The sequence below is a fragment of the Tachyglossus aculeatus genome, chromosome 4 (assembly GCF_015852505.1).
Source record: "Tachyglossus aculeatus isolate mTacAcu1 chromosome 4, mTacAcu1.pri, whole genome shotgun sequence".
Taxonomy (NCBI): Eukaryota; Metazoa; Chordata; class Mammalia; order Monotremata; family Tachyglossidae; genus Tachyglossus; species Tachyglossus aculeatus.
Window position 1 is genome coordinate 18623031 of NC_052069.1, and position 23649 is coordinate 18646679.

Genomic DNA, 23649 nt, shown 5'->3' on the forward strand with positions numbered 1-23649 from the left:
AGGGTAAGTGCTTAACAAACATTATTATTATTATTATCCTCCCTCTGTCCTGGAACTGCCTCCCCCTCCATACATGACACACCATCACTCTCCTAACCCTTAGAACAGTGCCAGTGCTTAAATTAGTGCTTTGCACATACTAAGCACTTAACAAATGCTACTATTATTATTATTATTATTAATAATAATCAGGATGCCATCTCTGATTAAGACCCCATTTCCTCTTCTCCCCTCACTTCTGCATCACCCAGGCACTTGGATTTGTACCCTAAAAGCACTTGATATCTACCCCACCCACAAACCCACAGCTCTTATGTACATATCCACAATTTATTTTAATGTCTCCCCCTCTAGACTGTAAGCTCCCTGTGAGCAAGGGACGTGTCTACCAACCTAGTCATATTGAAGTCTCCCAAGCACTTAGTATAGTGCGCAAAGTTATGTCCAAAATGTATCTCCTCATATTCCCACCCAAACCTTGCCCTCTTCCTGATTCTCCCATCACTTTAGACAGCACCACCATCCTCCCTATCTTACGAGCCTGTGGCCTTGGTGTTATCCTCAGTGCATCTCTCATTCAACCCGCATATTCAGTCTGTGACCAAATCCTGTCCTGTTCAATCTTCACAACATTGCTAAAATCACCACTTATCTTCTCCATCCAAACTGCTATAAAGTTAGAGCAAGTACTTATCCTATTCCACCTTGGTTACTGCATCAACCTCCTAGCTGCTCTTCCTGCCTCTTGTCTCTCCTCACTTCAGTCCATACCTCACTCTGCTGCCTAGATCATTTTCCTCCAGAACTTTTCAGTCCATGTTTCCCCACTCCTCAAGAATACTCAGTGGTTGCCCAAACTTTAAACAGAAAACCCTTAAGCGCTAAACCACCTTGCCCCTCCAAGCTTACCACCCTGATTTCCTACTGACAAACCAGCCTGCATACTTCGGCTAATTCAATGTCAACCTACTCATTGTACCTCAATCTCATCTATCTCACCACTGACATCTTGCCCACATCCTGACACTGGCCTGGAATTCCCTCCCTCTTCATATATGACAGCAGATCACTCTCCTCACCTTGAAAGCCTCATTAAAAGCACATCTCCTCCAAGGAGCCTTCCCTGCCTAAGCCCTTAAATTCCTCTTTTCCCACTCCCTTCTACGCCACCCTTGGCTTTACACCTTTTAGTCATCCTTTCTTCAGGCCCACAGCACTGATGTACATAGCTATAAATGATTTATTTGCATTAATGTCTGTCTCACCCTCTAGACTGTAAGCTTGTTACGGACAGGGAACCAACTCAGTTATATTGTACACTCTGTAAACAGTAAACACTCAATAAATATAATTGATTGATTGACTGATCTGCACTCAGTAAGTGCTCAGTAAATACCTTTGATCGATTTTGAAAGTTCTCTGTCTAGCAACGGCCAAACCCAAAATCTCCAGATGAACTAATTTCAAGCTGCTATTTCCAATGGAGAGATTGTTGCTTTGGACACAGCATCTTTCCTTTTGTGCTCCAGAATTTTAAGGTGTGGATCCAGAATTACAAAAAAGCTACTAAACTGTTATTCTTACTTAACCTTTCTTCTATAAAAACCACATCTAGCAATCCAAGATTTAGGCACATCTTAGACTGTAAACTTGTTACAGGCAAGGATCGGGTGTACAAAATCCATTATATTTTACACTCCCAAGTCCTTAGTACAGCGCTCTGCACACAGTAAGTGCTCAATAAATATGATTGATTGATTGATTGACTGAAATCACACCTAACAGACATGATAATACAAATAACCTTTGTTTCTTCTGTTCTCAGTTCAGGATTGGGTTTGGGCCTAAGGAGGACTTTACTCGTTTTTATATCTACTCAACAGTAAGGCAGAAAATTCTTTAAGAGGTTCTGTGAGAGGTCACTGTGGCATTTTGAGCCCCAAACAATCACATCTACGTGCTACTATCAAAGATACCTGATATTTTCACAGAGCTGTCTTGAATTAGTTTAGGATTTTAATATTTACATAGGAGGAAATCTGCTTGATAGCTTGTGAATGGAGAAGACCCATTTATTTGCCTGGTTGTTCTGTGGCCAGCCAGGAAGAGAAAGTAAATTTTTTTTTAAAAAAAGGGGGCGGTGCAGTTTTAGACCCTGCTAAGCTATTTTTCCCCTGGTAGGACCTTAAGTGAGTTGCTCCCTTTTGCTTCACACAAAACTTTGCTCACAATGGCTCTAGAAAATTGTGCCCACAGAGCCCAGCAGCGGAAATGCCTGGTGATCGTGACTACAGTAATACCGCTTCTTATCATCGTTGTGCTAACTACCACCTTGCTTATCCCCAAGAAGGAAAAGACAGAATTGCCAAAGTGGCAGGGCAGAGGAACCACAGAAAACTTACAAGAAATCATCCTGGGAAGGTGCTTCAACTTCATCAGAACGGTAAACCCGGCCCAACTAAGGTGAGTGGTAATTTGTTCTTTTACCACCAGCTATAAAATCACCCCGGGAGCCCCAGTAAAGGAACAAAAGGATGTAACCACTTGTTGAAACAGTGGGTCCGTTGTTCGGGAATCTGATGGAAGGCCAAGAATCGGCAGAGAGTTTTAAAATTCTCTCCGCCTAAGTTGTACTTGGCTTTACAGCTGCTGCTAAGTATTCTAAAGACGGGGGCAGGGTGATGAGGAACAGCACAATTCATCTTCCACTGTTTGGTTACTCTGTTCTTATCATCTACTTCTCTAATTCTAAAGAAATGCTTCCTTAGAATTCCGTTTTGCCTTTTCATCCTAGTTGCACTGAATTTAGAGAAGCGGGTTACTGATTAAATGAAGTCGATTTGGGGGATGAACTTAGGGGTTGGGGAGAGGGGGAGGGTGATACCCTCACCTCACTACTACTACTATTAATAATGGTGGTATTTGTTAAACGCTTACTATGTGGAAAGCACTGTTCTAAGCGCTGTGGGGAGGGGATACAAGGTGATCAGGTTGTCCCACGTGGGGCTCACAGTCTTAATCCCCATTTTACAGATGAGGTAACTGAGTCACAGAGAAGTGAAGTGACTTGCCTAAAGACACACAGCTGACAATTGGTGGAGCCTGGATTTGAATCCATGACCTCTGACTCCAAAGCCCGGGCTCTTTCCACTGCGTGATGCTGCTTTTCATAAGAAGTGTGACTTTGGGCAAGTCACTTCACTTCTCTGGGCCTCAGATCCCTCATCTGTAAAATAGGGATGAAGACTGCGAGCCCCCCGGGGGACAACCTGATCACCTTGTAACCACCCCAGCACTTAGAACAGTGCTTTGCACATAGTAAGCGCTTAATAAATGCCATAAAAAAAAGAATAACTCAGGTCCCACTGAGATAAGAACTTGGATCGCTGGATTCAGAGTCCAGAGCGCTAACCATTACACCATGGGGCCAATGCTACTCTCTTACTACAACCCAGCCCGCACACTTCGCTCCTCTAATGCTTATCTTCTCACTGTACCTCGATCTCGGTTATGTTGCCGCCAACCTCTCAGCCACCTCCTGCCTCTGACCTGGAATACCCTCCCTCCTCAAATCCAACAGACAATTACCTTCCCCCTCTTCAAAGCCTTATTGAAGGCACATCTCCTCCAAGAGGACTTCCCTAAGCCCCCCTTTCCTCTTCTCCCTCTCCATTCTGCATCACCCTGATTTGCTCCCTTTGTTCACCCCCCCCAAGCTTCACAGTACTTATGTACATATTTGTAATTTATTTATATTAATGTCTGTGTCCCCCACTCTAGACTGTGGGCAGGGAATATGTCTTTTTATTTCATTGTGTTCTCCCAAGTGCTTAGTACAGTGCTCTGCACACAGTAAGCACTCAATAAATATGATTGAATGAATGAATGACACTTGTCCAGCTTTACATTGGGCCATCTGGTTTTTAGTTGGTCTGTTCAATCTCTGATAAGAATATGGTGCCACTGGATGCCTTTTTTTAATTTTTATTTTGCATGGTATTTGTTAAGCCCTTACTACGTGACAGGCTTTGTACTAAGCACTGGGGTAGATACAAGCTAATCAGGTTGGGCACAGTCCGTGTCCCACACGGAGATCACACGGGGATCCTAATCCCCATTTTACAGATGAGGTAACTGAGGCAACAGAGAAGTGAAGTGACTTGCCCAAGGTCACACGGCAGGCAGGTGGTGGAACTGGGATTAGAACTCAGGTCCTTCAGACTCTCTGGCCCGTGTTTCTATTTGGAAGTGGGGCTCATTTTCACAGGGACCTGGGAGAGGAATGCGAAGGCTCTGAAGCAACTGTAGAGGATCTGGCAAAAAAAATGGAGACATGCTTTATGTTTCGGGACCCAGAAGCCCAGGTGGACTTCTGCAAAACATTACGTATGATGTCACTACGCTAAAATGCATGACCACTGTAACTCATATAAATTCTTATAATAATAATAATAATGATGATGATATTTGTTAAGTGCTTACTATGTGCCAAGCACTGCTCTAAGCACTGGGAGGGATACAAGGTAATTGGGTTGTCCCACATGGGGCTCGCAATCTTAATCCCCATTTTACAGATGAGGTAACTGTGGCCCAGAGAAGTTAAATGCCTTGCCCATAGTCACACAGCTGACGAGTGGCAGAGCTGGGATTAGAACTCATGACCTCTGACTCCCAAACCTGGGCTCTTTCCACTGAGCCACGCTGTTTATGCATTGCAATGTCTGGCATGCAACAACTGGACATGATCTGAATGAATGTCTTGTAGCCATAGAGCTCTCAGTGGCCACCTTACCCTGGATAATGACGTCAACACAGTGCTCAGGCTTTTAAGGTAACAGATGACGAAGTAAGTGGATCCTTTATACGGGAAGGTGACATCTGAGTCTTCCGCACAAAAAGCTGAGGTGGGGCCACAAACCTCAACTTCTCCTCTAATACACATCAACTTTTGGGTGTAAAAGCCCAGACTTTCTTACGGTCTCCGAAGGAATTGCAGATTTGCTTATTTCCCTGTAGCTTTGGAAACCTTTCTGCCAAAGGCAGCAAAATTGGCAGTCTTACATGGAGCTGACCCCTTTATAATTAGCACCCTGTCAAACAAATGCTTCTAGACTGTGAGCCCGTTATCGGATAGGGACCGTCTCTATATGTTGTCGACTTGTACTTCCCAAGTGCTTAGTACAGTGCTCTGCACACAGTAAGCGCTCAATAAATATGACTGAATGAATGAATAATGATAATGCAGACGTGGAGGAAGTGGAGAGAAATGATTCAGCTTAGAAATGTTTATTCGGTGAGAAAGGACAGAAGAGCTCCTTGTGGGCAGGAAATGTTCTTTTTGTTAATGGTATTTGTTAAGTGCTTACAATGTGTCAGTCACTGAATTAACTGCTGAATTAAATACAAGCTAATCCATGTCCATGTCTCACATGCCTGTAACTTTGGCATTATCCTCGACTCATCTCTCTCATCATCTTTCTCATTCAATCCGCATATTCAATTTGTCAGGAGATCCCAGACTGAGCCCCCTTTTTCCTCTCCTCCTCCCCATCTCCCCCGCCCTACCTCCTTCCCCTCCCCACAACACCTGTATATATCAATCAATCGTATTTATTGAGCACTTACTGTGTGCAGAGCACTGTACTAAGCGCTTGGGAAGTACAAGTTGGCAACATATAGAGACGGTCCCTACCCAACAGTGGGCTCACAGTCTAGAAGGGGGAGACAGAGAACAAAACAAAACATATTAACAAAATAAAACAAATAGAATAGATATCAATCAATCAATCAATCAATCAATCGTATTTATTGAGTGTGTACAAGATATGTACAAGTAAAATATATATGTTTGTACAGATTTATCACTCTATTTATTTTACTTGTGCGTATTTACTATTCTATTTATTTTGTTAATGATGTGCATTTAGCTTTAATTCTATTTGTTCTGACGACTTGACACCTGTCTACATGTTTTGTTTCATTGTCTGTCTCCCCCGTTCTAGACTGTGAGCCTGTTGTTGGATAGGGACCATCTCTATATGTTGCCAACTTGTACTTCCCAAGCGCTTAGTACAGTGCTCTGCATACAGTAAGCGCTCAATAAACATGATTGAATGAATGAATGAATGAACATGCGGTTCACGGTCTTATTCTCCATTTTATGGATGAGTTAACCGAGGCACTGAGAATATAAGTGTTTTGCCCAGGTTACACAGCAGAAAAGTGGATTAGAACCCAGGTTCTCTGACTTCCAGGTGCATGTTTAATCCACTAGGCCACACTGCTTCCCAACTCTGTTGTATTTTTCTCTCTGAAGGGCTTAATACAATGCTCTGCACGTAGCGCTCAATAAATACCAGTGATTGATTAAAAAGGTGGAAGGGGAAGTAGCATGGCCTAGTAGATAGAGCACAGTCCTTGGGAGTCAGAAGGATCTGGGTTCTAATCCTGGCTGTGCCACTTGTCTGCTGTGTGACCTTGGGCAAGTCACTTCACTTCTCTGGGCCTCAGTTCCCACATTTGTAAAATGGGGATTAAGACTGTGAGCCCCATGTGGGATATGGACTGTGTCCAACCTGATTAGTTTACATCTACCCCAGAGCTTACTATAATAATAATAATGATAATGATGTTGGCATTTATTAAGCACTTACTATGTGCAAAGCACTGTTCTAAGCGCTGGGGAGGTTCCAAGGTGATCAGGTTGTCCCACGGGGGGCTCACAGCCTTCATCCCCATTTTATAGATGAGGGAACTGAGGCACAGAGAAGTTAAGTGACTTGCCCAAAGTCACACAGCTGACAATTGGCAGAGCGAGAATTTGAACCCATGACCTCTGACTCCAAAGCCCGTGCTCTTTTCCAATGAGCCACCTGGCACATAGTAAGAGCATAACGACTTCTCATAGCGGGTCAACTGGCATCTCTACCTCTGCCTTTGTGCCTGGATTGAGAACAGCTTTGCTGCACTCATTCTTTGATTTTCTATTTTCACTGACTATGAAAGAGCAGGCCTTTGAGAGGCCCCATGGCCTACCAGAGAGAGCCCTGAGCTGAGATTCAGGAGATCTGGTTCTAATCTTGGCTCCAGCACTTACTGGCTGTGTGACCTTGGGGGAGTCATTTGATTTCAAGAGCTTAGTACAGTGCTTTGCACACAGGAAGCGCTCCATAAACACAATTGAATGAATGAATGAATTTCACTGAGCCTCAGTTTCATCATCTGTGATGAAAAATGGGATGTTGAAAACTCAGTTTCAACATCTTTTAGACTGTGAGCCCACTGTTGGGTAGGGACTGTCTCTATATGTTGCCAACTTGTACTTCCCAAGCGCTTAGTACAGTGCTCTGCGCACAGTAAGTGCTCAATAAATACGATTGATGATGATCATCATCTGTAAATTTGGGATAAAATATGGAATGCATATTCTCCCACCAAACTAGCTCCCTTCCCCCCCTTCAAAGCCCTACTAAGAGCTCACCTCCTCCAGGAGGCCTTCCCAGACTGATCCCCCCTTTTCCTCGGCTCCTCCTCCCCTCCCCATCACCCCTACTCCCTCCCTCTACTCTACCCCCTTCCCCACCCCACAGCACTGGTGTATATTTGTACATATTTATTATTCCACTTATTAATGATGTGTCTATAGCTATAATTCTATTTATCTGTTTTGGTGCTATTGATGTCTCTCTACTTGTTTTGTTTTGTTGTCTGTCTTCTCCTTCTAGACTGTGAGCCCGTAGTTGGGTAGGGACTGTCTCTATCTGTTGCCGAATTGTACAACCCAAGCACTTAGTGCTCAGTAAGTGCTCAATAAATATGATTAAATGAATGAGTCCGTCCCCCCTTAATCTATGAGCTTCATGTGGGACAGGGACTTTTTATAATAATAATAATAATAATGGCATTTATTAAGCACTTACTATGTGCACAGCACTGTTCTAAGCTCTGGGGAGGTTACAAGGTGATCATGTTGTCCCATGGGGAGCTCACAGTCCTAATCCCCATTCTACAGATGAGTAACTGAGGCACAGAGAATTTAAGTGACTTGTCCACATAGTTGACAGTTGGTGGAGCCGGGATTTGAGCCCATGGCCTCTGACTCCAAAGCCCGTGCTCTTTCCACTGAGCCACGCTGCTTCTCCTGTCTTTTCATCTTGTATTTATCCTAGTGTTTAGCATAGTCCTTGACACATACTAATAATAATAGAAAAGAAGATGATGGTAATTGTTCCTCTAGACTGTAAGCTCACTGAGGGCAGGTAACCTGTGTGCCAAAACTGTTATATTGTACTCTCCCAAGTGCTTAGTAGTAAGTGCTCAATATACCATTGTTTGATTGATTAGGCAAGCACTGTACTAAGCACTGGGGTTGATTCAGTATAAGCACTTAATAAATATCATCATTATTGTTGCAATAAGTATTGTTTCTACATCAGAGATTTGATTTCAGTTTTGATTAGGAAGAAACTTGTGAGATAATTTAGTCCAGGGTCTTGCCAGAAGGAGAATGATGACACTTGGAATCCCAGGGAGTTTCTCATTCAGATGCCAGGTTAAGAAGCTCTAAGCTCCAACTATTTTGAATTTGTTCAGGCTGCTGATGTTGCCACGATTCTTATCTGGACATGAGCCTACGAATAAATTGCCACTGTGAGTGTGAATGGTTGCAGAGTAACCCAAAACTCCCCGCAAAACACACACCTAAAGATTGCTCTTTGGTTTGTGGCTACCCCAGCTATTTGCAGAGTCTGAAACTGTTACAGGGAAGAAGCAGGGTGAGAAGCAGTGTGGCTTAGTGGAAATAGCACGGACTTGGGAGCCAGAGGCCGCAGGTTCTAATCCCGGCTCTGCCACTTGTCTGCTGTGTGACCTTGGGCAAGTCACTTCACTTCTCTGGGCCTCAGTTCCCTCACCTGTCAAATGGGAATTAAGACTGTGAACCCCACGTGGGACAACCTGATTACCACAAGATAATACTTAGAACAGTGCTTGACACATAGTAAACGCTTAACAAATGCCAACGTTATTATTATTATTATCATTAGAAGGAACTGGGTTCTGATCTTTGCTCTATCACTTGTCTGCTCTGTGACCTTGGGGAAGTCACTTAACTTCTCTGTGCCTCAGTTACCTCATCGGTAAAATGGGGATTAAGACTGTGTTCCCCGTGTGGGACAGGGACTGTAGGCAACTTGATTAGCTTACTTCTAGCCTGATGTTTAGTACAGTAACTGGCACATAGTAAGCACTTAACAAATACCATTAAAAAAAGGGAGAGCCTTGTACAAACCCCACTCCGGGGGCAGTGGGGCAGCTCAGCTTGATGCGATGGCCTTTTAGAAAGAAGTAGCATATCTGTAGGGTGCAAATCCTATTGGAAGACTGAAAGAAAATAGTTTCCGGATCCAGGTTACAACTTAGCAGTACTAACTTGTAGCCAGGAGTTATCATTTTGCTGAAAAGTATTTAACTGAGACTAGACAGAATGCTTTTTTTTCCCCTGAGATAACATCTTTGGTTAGGCCTCTAATAGTCCTGAGAGCCCTTACTATCATTCATTCATTCAATCATAATAATTGAGCGCTTAGCGTGTGCAGAGCACCGTACTAGGCACTTGGGCAAGTACAATATAACAATAGACACGTACACATTCCCCGCCCGCAACAAGCTCACAGTCTAGAGTCTAGACTTACATCTACAGTCTAGATATGTACATCCAAAGAAGCTGCCTGGCAAGACGTAATGGAGACTGTGAGCCCACTGTTGGGTAGGGACTGTCTCTATATGTTGCCAAGTTGTATTTCCCAAGTGCTTAGTACAGTGCTCTGCACACGGTAAGTGCTCAATAAATACGATTGATTGATTGATAAGCAAGGGCTTGGGAGTCACAAGGTCATGGCTTCTAATTCCGGCTCCGCCACTTATCTGCCGTGTGACCCTGGGCAAGTCACGTCACTTCTCTGAGCCTCAGCTATCTCAGCTGTAAAATGGGGATTGAGACTGTGAGCCTCATGTGGGACAGGGACTGTGTCCAACCTGATTTGCTTTTATCCACCCCAGTGCTTAGTACAGTGCCTGGCACATAGTAAGCACTTAACAAATACTGCACTTATTAATGTGATTATTATTCCTCAACTCTGAACTGTCCCAACACTACAATACTTATGTAAATATTTGTATACACTACTATTTCCCCTATGATTAATTCTGTTTTAATGTCTGTCTCCCCCATAGACTGTAATCTATCAATCACTAGTATTTATTGAGCATTTACCTCAGGCAGAGCACTGTATTAAGCAATTGGGAGAGCACAGTATGTCAGAATTAGCGGACATGTTCCCTACCCATAATGAGCTAACACTGTAAACTCTTTTCGGGAGGTACTGTGTCTACCAACTCCGTTGTATTGCAGTTTCCCAAGCACTTAGTACAATGCTCTGCATCCTTTAAGCGCTCAATAAATACCATTGATTGATTGATTTCCCATCCCCTCATCTTCCCAGGCCCCATCCCCTCCAAATATGGCCACAGTGGCTGAAGGGTAAGACTGGTGAGTTGAAAATCCCTCAATTCTCTTTGCTGGTCAGATAATAATAATAAAATGATAAAAATCATAATGGTATTTGCTAAGTGCTCACTATGTGTCAAGCACTGTTCTAAGCTTTGGGGTGGATACAAGCAAATCAGGTTGGACACAGTCCCTCTTCCACAATGGTGTCACAGTCTTAATCCCCTTTTTGTAGGTGAGGAAAATGAGGCATAGATAAGTTAAATGAGTTGCCCAAGGTCCCACAGGAAACATGTGGGCTAGCTGGGATTAGATGATGATCTGAGAGTTTGCTCTGAGGGTTTTGGGGGTGGAATTTAGGTGGGCTAGTAGTGATAAGTGTTCCAGAGCCATTAGTCATGCAATCCGTACTAACATTAATTTGGCTTTTAACTTTGAATTGGCTTGTTTCAGATTTAAGCACAAGGCTGAATTTTCTTCTTTAAAGTTCTTGATACCCGTGGACATGGTCAGTACTGGAATTAAAAACAAATCAACATTTCTTGGATAGTTTTCCTAGCCATCTGATGAAGACTATTTGGTCTTTCTAGTGAAATTTTTAGGCAAACCAAACAGAATTAGACAAATTAACAACAAAAAAACCCACGCCAAAACATTTGGAGATTAACAGAGTAGGTATCCAAGGAAAAAAATCTAAACCGCAAAAAAGCCACTATAAACAGGATGAACGAAAATCCTAGAAGAACACGTATACGAGAGTTTTGGAATCCTTCCATACAATTGAGCACTATTCCAGTCAAAATGTCAACTATATCATCTAAACAGATGCATGTCAGATACTAGGGAGTGGTCTCTTTAGCTATGACCACTGTTTTCCTACCATCCAACACTGCAACTAAAAGGATGACTTTCTAGAGAAGCAGGAATGGATCAAAAGCCTCTCTTTCCAATTTCCTGATCACTTGGGGAAGCCTTGACAGTTTTTCCCTGACTGTTGGCCTGAAATGGTAAAAGTACTCAGAGATTGCACAACCAGGTGGAGTTTCACTTGTATATTGTACTTCTGAATGGCGATTTTTAACTTATTTTTGTTATCGACTGACAAAGTCTTAAGAGTAACCCTGTCTGTCTTTCCCACTTAGATAGCAGCAACCTGAGGACCAAAAGCCCTTTCCTTCATTTAATTTTTCCATAATGATTCCAGTGTCTTTAATTCAGTGCACTTGACATTGTAAGTGCTTAATAAATTATTAGTATTCCCACTCGCAAATGCAGTCTCATCGGTGGTAGCTTCATCTTTGAACCAACCAAAGGACAGCTGTATATTCCTTCATTCATTCATTTTTATTGAGCACTTACTGTACTAAGCCCTTGGGAAAGTATGATATAACAATAAACAGACACAGTTCCTGACCACAATGAGTCTAGATGGGGGGAGACAGGCATTAATATAAATAATTAAATGACAGATATGTACCTAAGTGCTGTGAGGCTGGGAGAGGGGAAGAACAAAAGGAGCAAGTCAAGAGGACTTAGAAGGGAGTGGGAGAAGAGGAAAGGGGGTACAGTGCTCTGCACATAGTAAGAGCTCAATAAATACGATTGATGAAAGGGGGTCCTGGGAAGGCCCCTTGGAGGAGATGTGCCTTCAGTGAGGCTTTGAAGGTGGGGAGAGTAATTTTCTGTCGGATTTGGGGAGGGAGGGCGGTCCAGGCCACAAACAGGATGTGGGCTGGGGTCGGCAGCGAGACACGTGAGACAGAGGTACAGTGAAAAGGTTAGCACTAGAGCAGCAAAGTGGGCAGGTTCAGTTGTAGAAGGAGAATAGTGAAGTGAGATAGGAGGGGCCAAGGTAGTGGAGGGCTTTAAATCAATCAATCAATCAATCGTATTTATTGAGAGCTTACTGTGTGCAAAGCACTGTACTATGTGCTTGGGAAGTACAAGTTGGCAACATATAGAGACAGTCCCTACCCAACAGTGGGCTCCGAGGAGTTTTTGTTTGATGTGGAGGTGGGTGGGCGACTACTGTAGTATTCTGATTAATGGGATGACATGTCCTGAATTTTTTTTGTAGAAAAATGATCCGTGCAGCAGAGTGAAGTAAGGACTTGTACTTCCCAAGCGCTTAGTACAGTGCTCTGCACACAGTAAGCTCTCAATAAATATGATTGATTGATTGATTGACTGGGGGCCGGGGTGGGGGGAGAAACAGGGAGCTGGGAGGTCAGCAAGGAGGCTGTTGCAGTAATCCAGATGGGTTAGGATGAGTAATTGTATTTATGTGGTGACAGTTTGGATGGAGAGGAAAGGGCGGATTTTAGCAATGTTGTGACGGTGGAACCGTCATCCTGCCCTTCCTCCTACTAAGGTATGTATTTCAGAAGACACGCTCATCGTGACTGGGGCAGCAATGAGGTACTAAAGATATCTTTACCAGAATCACTGACTCTAGGAGCCTATTGTTTCTGTGGGTTAAGCAGCGTGGCTCAGTGGAAAGAGCCCGGGCTTTGGAGTCAGAGGTCATGGGTTCAAATTCTGGCTCCGCCAATTGTCGGCTGTGTGACTTTGGGCGAGTCGCTTAACTTCTCTGGGCCTCAGTTACCTCATCTGCAAAATGGGGATTAAGACTGTGAGCCCCCCGTGGGACAACCTGATCACCTTGTAATCCCCAGTGATTAGAACAGTGCTTTGCACATAGTGAGCACTTAATAAATGTCATCGTTATTATTATTATCAGGGTTGGCAGTCACCCCCGGCTTCTCAGGGTGCAGAGCTGTGGTGGGGGACAGAGGGGAGGTGCAGGGGGATTGCGGGGCGGTGGGGGAGAGAGGGAGAAACTGGGCTCACCATATTCATTCATTCATTCAATCGTATTTATTGAGCGCTTACTGTGTGCAGAGCACTGTACTAAGCGCTTGGGAAGTCCAAGTCGGCAACATATAGAGACGGTCCCTACCCAACAGCATATATCTCCTCGGAGGGGGACTGTACAGCACCAGTCTGGCTCCTCAGGCACAGTGTTGCAGAGAAGGACAGAGAGAGGATGGGGGCAGGAGGCCCGCAACTTTAGAAGCCTGGCTTACCAAATGAGAAAAGCAGCATGGGATAGTGGATAGACCACGGATCTGGAAGCTGGAAAGACCCCGGTTCTAATCCTGCCCCCTCCATGGGGCTGCTGTGTGACCTTGCGGAAGTCACTTCACCTCTCTGGGCCTCAGTTACCTCATCTGAGTTCCCCCTTCTAGATTGTGAGCCCTTTGTTGGGTAGGGACCGTCTCTACATGTTGCCGACTTGGACTTCCCAAGCGCTCTGCACACAGTAAGTGCTCAATCAATCAATCAATCAATCGTATTTATTGAGCGCTGTGTGCAGAGCACTGTACTAAGCGTTTGGGAAGTACAAGTTGGCAACATATAGAGACAGTCCCTACCCAACAGTGGGCTGCTCAATAAATATGATTGAATGAATGAATGAATCTGTAAAATGGGAACTAAGAGTGTGAGCCCTTTGTGGGACAGGGACCGTGTCTGACCTGATTAACGTGTATCTATCCAAGTGCTTAGCGCAGTGCTGAGCACCTTGTAGGCACTTCACAAGTACCATCATTATTATAATGATTATTATTATTATTAAATGTCCCGCCAGATCTGGGGCCACAGAGGGGGACAGAAAGGAGGCAGAGGGGGAGCCCAGGAAGGGCATTAGCTGGCTTCACCAGCCCTTGGGGACCTATCTTCTATTTTATTTTCAAATTAAAAGAATGCTCACCACCTCCTCCCCCAGCAGGTCATATTCACAAGTGGGGGAGCCCCAGCGCTGGGAAATATATTCTCGATTTAGGGCAGCGGTAACGACGGCTCTCCGGCTAGCCTCTTCTCCCTTCCTGCGGCCCTGAGAGTGGCAGTGGTCGGGGCTGGGGGTTGCAGAAAGGATCAGCAGCTTTCTACTGTAAAATGGGAATCAAGAGGTACCTCACTGTACCTCGCTCTCGCCTGTCCCGCCATCGACCCCTGGCCCACGTCATCCCCCGGGCCTGGAATGCCCTCCCTCTGCCCATCCGCCAAGCTAGCTCTCTTCCTCCCTTCAAGGCCCTGCTGAGAGCTCACCTCCTCCAGGAGGCCTTCCCAGACTGAGCCCCTTCTTTCCTCTCCCCCTCGTCCCCCTCTCCATCCTCCCGTCTTACCTCCTTCCCTTCCCCACAGCACCTGTATATATGTATATATGGTTGTACATATTTATTACTCTATTTATCTATTTATTTATTTATTTTACTTGTACATTTCTATCCTACTTATTTTATTTTGTTGGTATGTTTGGTTCTGTTCTCTGTCTCCCCCTTTTAGACTGTGAGCCCACTGTTGGGTAGGGACTGTCTCTATGTGATGCCAATTTGTACTTCCCAAGCGCTTAGTACAGTGCTCTGCACATAGTAAGTGCTCAATAAATACGATTGATTGATTGATTGATTGAAGAGCGTGAGCCCTTTGTGGGACTGGGACTGTGTCTGACCTCATTAACGTGTATCTATCCAAGTGCTAGCGCAGTGCTGAGCACCTCGTAGGCACTTTACAAGTACCATCATTATTATAATGCCCTGCTGAGAGCTCACCTCCTCCAGGAGGCCTTCCCAGACTGAGCCCCTTCCTTCCTCTCCCCCTCGTCCCCCTCTCCATCCCCCCCATCTTACCTCCTTCCTTTCCCCACAGCACCTGCATATATGTATATATGTTTGTACATATTTATTACTCTATTTATTTATTTATTTTATTTGTACATATCTATTCTATTTATTTTATTTTGTTAGTGTGTTTGGTTTTGTTCTCTGTCTCCCCCTTTTAGACTGTGAGCCCACTGTTGGGTAGGGACTGTCTCTATACGTTGCCAATTTGTTCTTCCCAAGCGCTTAGTACAGTGCTCTGCACATAGTAAGCGCTCAATAAATACGATTGATGATGATGATAATGATTATTATTATTATTAAATGTCCCACCAGATCTGGGGCCACAGAGGGGGACAGAAAGGAGGCAGAGGGGGAGCCCAGGAAGGGTATTAGCTGGGTTCACCAGCCCCTGGGGACCTATCTTCTATTTTATTTTCAAATTAAAAGAATGCTCACCGCCTCCTCCCCCAGCAGGTCATATTCACAAGTGGGGGAGCCCCAGCTCTGGGAAATATATTCTTGATTTAGGGCAGTGGTAACGACGGCTCTCCGGATAGCCTCTTCTCCCTTCCTGCGGCCCTGAGATCGGGGCCGGGGGTTGCAGAAAGGATGAGCAGCTTTCTACAACCAGCCGGAAGGCCCCACCTCCCGCGGCCTAGACTGAGGTCTCCCCTGCTGCGGGGGCCAACTCCAGGTTCACCCAAACACTTTGGTTTTGGGTGAGTTTCAGAGGAAACAACACTTGCTCTTGGGCTCAGCCGGGTTCCTTCCTCTCCACTTCACGGAAATTCTACCTCCGTCTGTCTTCCCTTCTAGCCTGTAAGTTCCTTGCAGGCAAGGAACATGTCTATAATGGCATTTATTAAGTGCTTACTATGTGCAAAGCACTGTTCTAAGCGCTGGGGAGGTTACAAGGTGATCAGGTTGTCCCACGGGGGGCTCACAATTTTTTAATCCCCATTTTACAGATGAGATAACTGAGGCACAGAGAAATGAAGTGACTTACCCAAAGTCACACAGCTGACAATTGGCGGAGCTGGGATACGAACCCATGAAATCTGACTCCAAAACCCGTGTTCTTTCCACTGAGCCATGCTGTTTCCCTAGTGTCTATCAGCTCTGCTGTGCTCTTCCACGGGCTTAGTACAGTGTTCTGCACACAATGAGTGCTCAATACAGTGCTCTTCACACAGTAAGTGCTCAATAAATGAATGAATGAATGAATAAATAAATAAATTCCATTGATTGATTGATTGATAAGGCACCAATCAATCAATCAATCAATCGTATTTAGTGAGCACTTACTGTGTGCAGAGCACTGTACTAAGCGCTTGGGAAGTACAAGTTGGCAACATATAGAGACAGTCCCTACCCAACAGTGGGATCACAGTCTAGAAGGGGGAGAAAGAGAACAAAACCGAACGTATTAACAAAATAAAATAAATAGAATAGATATGTACAAGTAAATAAATAAATAAATAGAGTAATAAATATGTACAAACATATATACATATATAAAGGTGCTGTGGGGAGGGGAAGGAGGTAAGACGGGGGGATGGAGGGGAGGCAAGGGGGAGAGGAAGGAGGGGGCTCAGTCTGGGAAGGCCTCCTGGAGGAGGTGAGCTCTCAGTAGGGACTTGAAGTTAAGGAAGAGAGCTAGTTTGGCGGATGTGCGGAGGGAGGGCATTCCGGGGGATGACGTGGGCCGGGGGTCGATGGCGGGACAGGCGAGAACGAGGCACGGTGAGGAGATTAGCGGCAGAGGAGTGGAGGGTGCGGTCTGGGCTGGAGAAGGAGAGAAGGGAGGTGAGGTAGGAGGGGGCGAGGGGATGGACAGCCTTGAAGCCGAAAGAGTGAGGAGTTTCTGCCTGATGCGCAGATTGGTTGGTAGCCACTGGAGATTTTTGAGGAGGGGAGTAACATGCCCAGAGCATTTCTGGACAAAGACAATCCGGGCAGCAGCATGAAGTATGGATTGAAGTGGGGAGAGACACGAGGATGGGAGATCAGAAAGAAGGCTGGTGCAGTAGTCCAGATGGGATAGGATGAGAGCTTGAATGAGCAGGGTAGTGGTATGGATGGAGAGGAAAGGGCGGATCTTGGCAATGTTGCGGAGCTGGGACCGGCAGGTTTTGGTGACGGCTTGGATGTGAGGGGTGAATGAGAGAGCGGAGTCGAGGATGAAACCAAGGTTGCGGGCTTGTGAGACGGGAAGGATGGTAGTGCCGTCAACTGAGATGGGAAAGTCAGGGAGAGGGCAAGGTTTGGGAGGGAAGACAAGGAGTTCAGCCTTCGACATGTTGAGCTTTAGGTGGTGGGCAGACATCCAGATGGAGATGTCCTGAAGGCAGGAGGAGATGCAAGCCTGGAGAGAGGGGGAGAGAGCAGGGGCAGAGATGGAGATCTGGGTGTCATCAGCGTAGAAATGATAGTTGAAGCCGTGGGAGCGAATGAGGTCACCAAGGGAGTGCGTGTAGATCGAGAACAGAAGGGGACCAAGCACTGAACCTTGGGGAACCCCCACAGACCTTGGGCTGTGTGCAGAGCACTGTACTAAGTGCTTGGGAAGTCCAAGTTGGCAACATATACAGACGGTGCCTACCCAACAGTGGGCTCACAGTCTAGAAGGGGGAGACAGACAACAAAACATATTAACAAAATAAAATAAATAGAATAAATATGTACAAATAAAATAAATAAAGAGTAATAAATATGTACAAACATATATACATATATACAGGTGCTGTGGGGAGGGGAAGGAGGTAAGGTGGAGGGATGGGGAGGGGGAGGTGGGGGAGAGGAAGGAGGGGGCTCAGTCTGGGGAGGCCTCCTGGAGGAGGTGAGCTCTCAGTAGGGCTTTGAAGGGAGGAAGAGAGCTAGCTTGGCGGATGGGCGGAGGGAGGGCATTCTGGGCCGGGGGAGGATGTGGGCCGGGAGTCAACAGCGGGACAGGCGAGAACGAGGCACGGTGAGGAGATTAGTGGCAGAGGAGTGGAGGGTGCGGGCTGGGCTGTAGGAGGAGAGAAGGGAGGTGAGGTAGGAGGGGGCGTGGTGATGGACAGCCTTGAAGCCCAGGGTGAGGAGTTTTTGCCTGATGCATAAGTTGATTGGTAGCCACTGGAGATTTTTGAGGAGGGGAGTAACATGCCCAGAGCGTTTCTGGACAAAGACAATCCGGGCAGTGGTGTGAAGTATTGATTGAAGTGGGGAGAGACAGGAGGATGGGAGATTGGAGAGGAGGCTGATACAGTAATCCAGACGGGATCATCATCATCATCATCATCATCATCAATCATATTTATTGAGCGCTTACTATGTGCAGAGCACTGTACTAAGCGCTTGGGAAGTACAAATTGGCAACATATAGAGACAGTCCCTACCCAACAGTGGGCTCACAGTCTAAAAGGGGGAGACAGAGAACAAAACCAAACAGACTAACAAAATAAAATAAATAGAATAGATATGTACAAGTAAAATAAATAAATAAATAGAGTAGAAAATATGTACAAACATATATACACATATACAGGTGCTGTGGGGAAGGGAAGGAGGTAAGATGGGGGGGTGGAGAGGGGGACGAGGGGGAGAGGAAGGAAGGGGCTCAGTCTGGGAAGGCCTCCTGGAGGAGGTGAGCTCTCAGCAGGGCCTTGAAGGGAGGAAGAGAGCTAGCTTGGCGAATGGGCAGAGGGAGGGCATTCCAGGCCCGGGGGATGACGTGGGCCGGGGTATAGGATGAGAGCTTGAACTAGCAGAGTAGCGGTTTGGATGGAGAGGAAAGGCAATGTTGTGAAGGTGAGACTGGCAGGTTTTGGTGACAGCTTGGATGTGAGTGGTGAACGAGAGAGTGGAGTCGAGGATGACACCGAGGTTGCGGGCTTGTGAGATGGGAAGGATAGTAGTGCCATCAACAGTGATGGGAAAGTCAGGGAGAGGGCAGGGTTTGGGAGGGAAGACAAGGAGTTCAGTCTTGAACATGTTGAGTCTTAGGTGGTGGGCAGAAATCCAGATGGAGATGTCCTGAATGCAGGAGGAGATGCGATCCTGGAGGGAGGGAGAGAGAGCAGGGGCAGAGATGTAGATTTGGTTGTCATCAGCGTAGAGATGATAGTTGAAGCCGTGGGAGCGAATGAGGTCACCAAGGGAGTGAGTGTAGATCGAAAACAGAAGGGGACCAAGAACTGAACCTTGAGGAACCCCTACAGTAGGGGGATGAGAGGGAGAGGAGGAGCCAGCAAAAGAGACTGAGAATGAACGGCCAGAGAAATAAGAGGAGAACCAGGAGAGGACGGAGTCTGTGAAGCCAAGGTTGGATAGAATGTTGAGGAGGAGTGTGTGGTCCACAGTGTCGAAGGCAGCTGAGAGGTCGAGGAGAATTAGGATAGAGTATGAACCGTTAGATTTGGCAAGCAGGAGGTCATTGGTGACCTTTGAGAGGGCAGTTTCTGTGGAATGTAGGGGACGGAAGCCAGATTGGAGGGGGTCGAAGAAAGAGTTGGCATTGAGGAATTCGAGGCAGCACATGTAGACGACTCATTCAAGGAATTTGGAAAGGAATGGTAGGAGGGAGATAGGGTGATAACTAGAAGGTGAGGTGGGGTCAAGAGAGGGTTTGTTTAGGATGGGAGAGACGTGGCATGTTTGAAGGCAAAGGGGAAGGAACCAGTGGAGAGTGAGCGGTTGAAGATGGAAGTTAAGGAGGGGAGAAGGGACGAAGCGAGAGATTTCATAAGATGAGAGGGAATGGGGTCAGAAGCACAGGTGGCCAGAGGGTAGACACAAGATTAATAAGTTGGACATAGTCCATGTCCCACCTGGGACTCACATTCTTAATCACCAATTTACAGATGAGAGAACTGAGGCACAGAGAAGCAAAATGACTTGCCCAAGGTCACACAGCAGAGAAGTGGCAGAGCCAGAAGTAGAACCGAGGTCCTTCTGACTCCCAGGCACGAGATCTATCCAGAAAACCACGTGGCTCCTAATGACAGCAGTTTCTCATCATTTGTCTCCATATGCTCACTTTCATTTCCGTTCATTTCCACACATCTGAGAGTTTGCAACCACTTCCCAGAATTGAAAAATAGGGTTCTATTTCATCACTATCCAGAGCGAAAAAATTTTGAACAGGGATAACCCAGGCTGGAGGGTGAGGGGTTGGGCACTTCATGATCACAGTTTCCCTCTTTGGAATTAAAACATATTGGCTTTGGATTTAGTAACAAATAATTATGGTAATCGTTAAGAGATTACTACAAGCCAAGCACCGTACTAAGCACTGGGGTAGATACATGATAATTAGATCAGACACAGTGTCTGTCACACATGCGGCTTCACAGTCTAAATGGGAGTGTGAGCGCTTAGTACAGTGCTCGGCACATAGTAAGCACTTAGCAAATGCCATTAAAAAAATGAAAAAAAAAAGGAACAAGGATTTTTCCTGACATTGCTGACATGAGGGAAGATCTGGGTCAGAGAGAATGAGAACGTGATGTATTTCAAGCAAGAAGACTCAAAAGAAAGTCTCTGAGACAATGGTGAATAGTAATGACAAGAAAGGGAAGCGGAGTTGGCATGACAGTTTGGTGTTTTTCTAGCTTTTCTGGGATGGGAAGATGGAAGTGGGGCTTTAAATCTGAGGAGAGACTCTCCCTGAGAGACTCCATTCTCAGAGCCAAGGATCCCTTCACAACAAAGAACGCCTTTCAGGGCAGAGAACCGGCTAATGGAACCTGCCCTTTGAGGGAAGGACAGTAAAGGAGCTGATTCACTAGGAAAACAAAAGAAAGTCAAAAATTGGGCCTGAAATAAAACAGCCACTGGGAAACAGCAGAATGGAATTCTTATTCATGGAAAAAGGAGGAGGGAGAAAGGAGGGGAAGGGGCAGCTTCAATACTTTGGGAAAACTTAGAAGGGACAAGACTCCTGGGTACCAAGGAAAGGAGTGAGGTGGATGACTTTCAGAGCAAATTTCTCTATGTTTATCACCAGAGATTTAGTTCTCCCGAGAGTTGAAATTTTCGCAATCACCAAGATTTGTTGTTGTTTTTTTTAACGACATTTGTTAAGCACTGACTATGCATCAGGCACTGGATAGATAAAAATTAATCAGGTTGGACATAGTCCCGTCCAACACAGGGCTCATAATCTTAATCTCCATTTCACAGATGAGATAACTAAGGCACATAGACGTTAAGTGACTAGCCCAAGGTCACATAGCAGACAGTTGGCAGTGAGCCAGTTGTGGGCAGGGAATGTCTCTCTCTCTATTGCTGTATTGTACTTTCCAAGCTCTGCAAACAGTAAGCACTCAATAAATACAATTGAATGAACGAATGAATCCCAGTTCCTCTGACTCCAGGGCCCAGGCTCTTTCCACTAGGCCATGCTGCCTTCTTGTCACACCCTGCCTCTTTGGAGCAATACCAGTTCAGATTATAAAAACTTCCACTCCACATTTAATCTTTTGAAATATGGAGTGAGGGTATCCCAGAGTAAGGGAAATGATTCAAAGTAGACTCTTGACCTTTAAGAGGATATTAAAGATTCCTCAGGGTCTTTTTTTTAATTAAAAAAAGCAGGGTGTCTTCCTCTGACCTTAGCCTAACTTTTCTTTCCTCTTATTATAGCCCTCAAATAGACATTAAGACATGACTCATGCTTAGTTTCTTTTTTTTTTCCTAAAATAATATAACAAATACCCTCAGCCAATCCATCAAAACATTTCTTCCCTGAATAGTATGTTTCCCTGGGGGGAAGAGTTTGCTTTTTGGCAAAATTAGCTGGCAGATATTTAAATAGGATGTTGGTAGCAATTACAACTTTCTGTCAATAGCTCAAGAATAGGGTGGCCACTAATGGTACTCGAGAAAACCAGACATTGAGATACACCTGATGTCACACTTATTACACTCTGATGACATCAGAGGTGCCAAACCCTGTGATATTAGCATTCTTCCTCCCACTTCCATTAGCTTTTAAGTATGTACTGTCTATCTATTCTCCCCCTTCTAGACTGTGAGCCCACTGTTGGGTAGGGACTGTCTCTATATGTTGCCAACTTGTACTTCCCAAGCGCTTAGTACGGTGTTCTGCACACAGTAAGCACTCAATAAATACGATTGATTGGTTGATTGATTGATCTACGCCTTCTGGCTCTTGCTCTTGTATTCCCAAGAATTTGAGAGAAGCAATGTGTCCTAGTGGATAGAGCGTGGGTATGGAAGCAATCCTAGCTCCGCCACTTATCTTCTGTGTGACCTTGGGCAAGTATCTTCACTTCTTTGTGCTTCAGTTACTTCATCTGTCAAATAGGGATTAAGACTAGAAGCCCCTGTGTGAGCCAAGAACTGTGTCCAACCTGATTACCTTGTATCGACCCCATTGTTTAGTACAGTGCCTGGAACATAGTAAATGCTTAAGAAATACCAGAAAAAGCCCAACCCAAAACCAATACTGTACTACGCAGCCAACGGGAACTCCATAAATGCCACTGATGATGACGATGATAATGCTGGCACGTCCTAGCCCGCCTTGACTACTGCATCAGCCTCCTTGCTGATCTCCCTGCCTCCTGTCTCTCCCCACTCCAGTCCATACTTCACTCTGCTGCCCGGGTCATTTCTCTAAAACTTCATCTGGCACACAGATTCCCACACCTTGAAAACCTCCGGTGGATGCCCATCCACCTCTGCATCAGATAGAAACTTCTTACCCTCAGCTTAAATAACAATAATCATCATAATAATGATGGTATTTGTTAAGCACTTATTATGTGCAAAGCACTGTTCTAAGCACTGGGGGATACAATAGTAATAATAATAATGGCATTTATTAAGCACTTACTATGTGCCAAGCACTGTTCTAAGCGCTGGGGAAGTTACAAGGTGATCAGGTTGTCCCACGGGGGGCCCACAGTCTTAATCCCCATTTTACAGATGAGGCAACTGAGGCACAGAGAATAATAATAATAATAATAATAATAATAATAATAATAATAATAATAATAATGGCATTTATTAAGTGCTTACTATGTGCAAAGCACTGTTCTAAGCGTGGGGAGGTTACAGGGTGGTCAAGTTGTCCCTCAGGGGGCTCACAGTCTTCATCCTCATTTTACAGATGAGGTAACTGAGGCACAGAGAATAATAATAATAATAATAATAATAATAATGGCATTTATTAAGCGCTTACTATGTGCAAAGCACTGTTCTAAGCGTGGGGAGGTTACAGGGTGGTCAAGTTGTCCCTCAGGGGGCTCACAGTCTTCATCCTCATTTTACAGATGAGGTAACTGAGGCACAGAGAATAATAATAATAATAATAATAATAATAATAATAATGGCATTTATTAAGCGCTTACTATGTGCAAAGCACTGTTCTAAGCGTGGGGAGGTTACAGGGTGGTCAAGTTGTCCCTCAGGGGGCTCACAGTCTTCATCCTCATTTTACAGGTGCGGTAACTGAGGCACAGAGAATTT

At 45.2% G+C, this 23649-nt stretch overlaps 1 protein-coding gene across 1 annotated transcript in view; it reads left to right on the forward strand.

Moving 5' to 3' along the window:
- Nucleotides 1-2190: 2190 nt before the first annotated feature.
- Nucleotides 2191-23649, forward strand: part of LOC119927012 (ADP-ribosyl cyclase/cyclic ADP-ribose hydrolase 1-like) — a 94062-nt gene continuing 72603 nt past the window's right edge. The window contains exon 1 of the mRNA XM_038745532.1: nucleotides 2191-2463. Within this exon, the coding sequence (XP_038601460.1) occupies nucleotides 2231-2463 (233 nt within the window). The 5' untranslated portion in view covers nucleotides 2191-2230. The remainder of the gene's footprint in view (nucleotides 2464-23649) is intronic.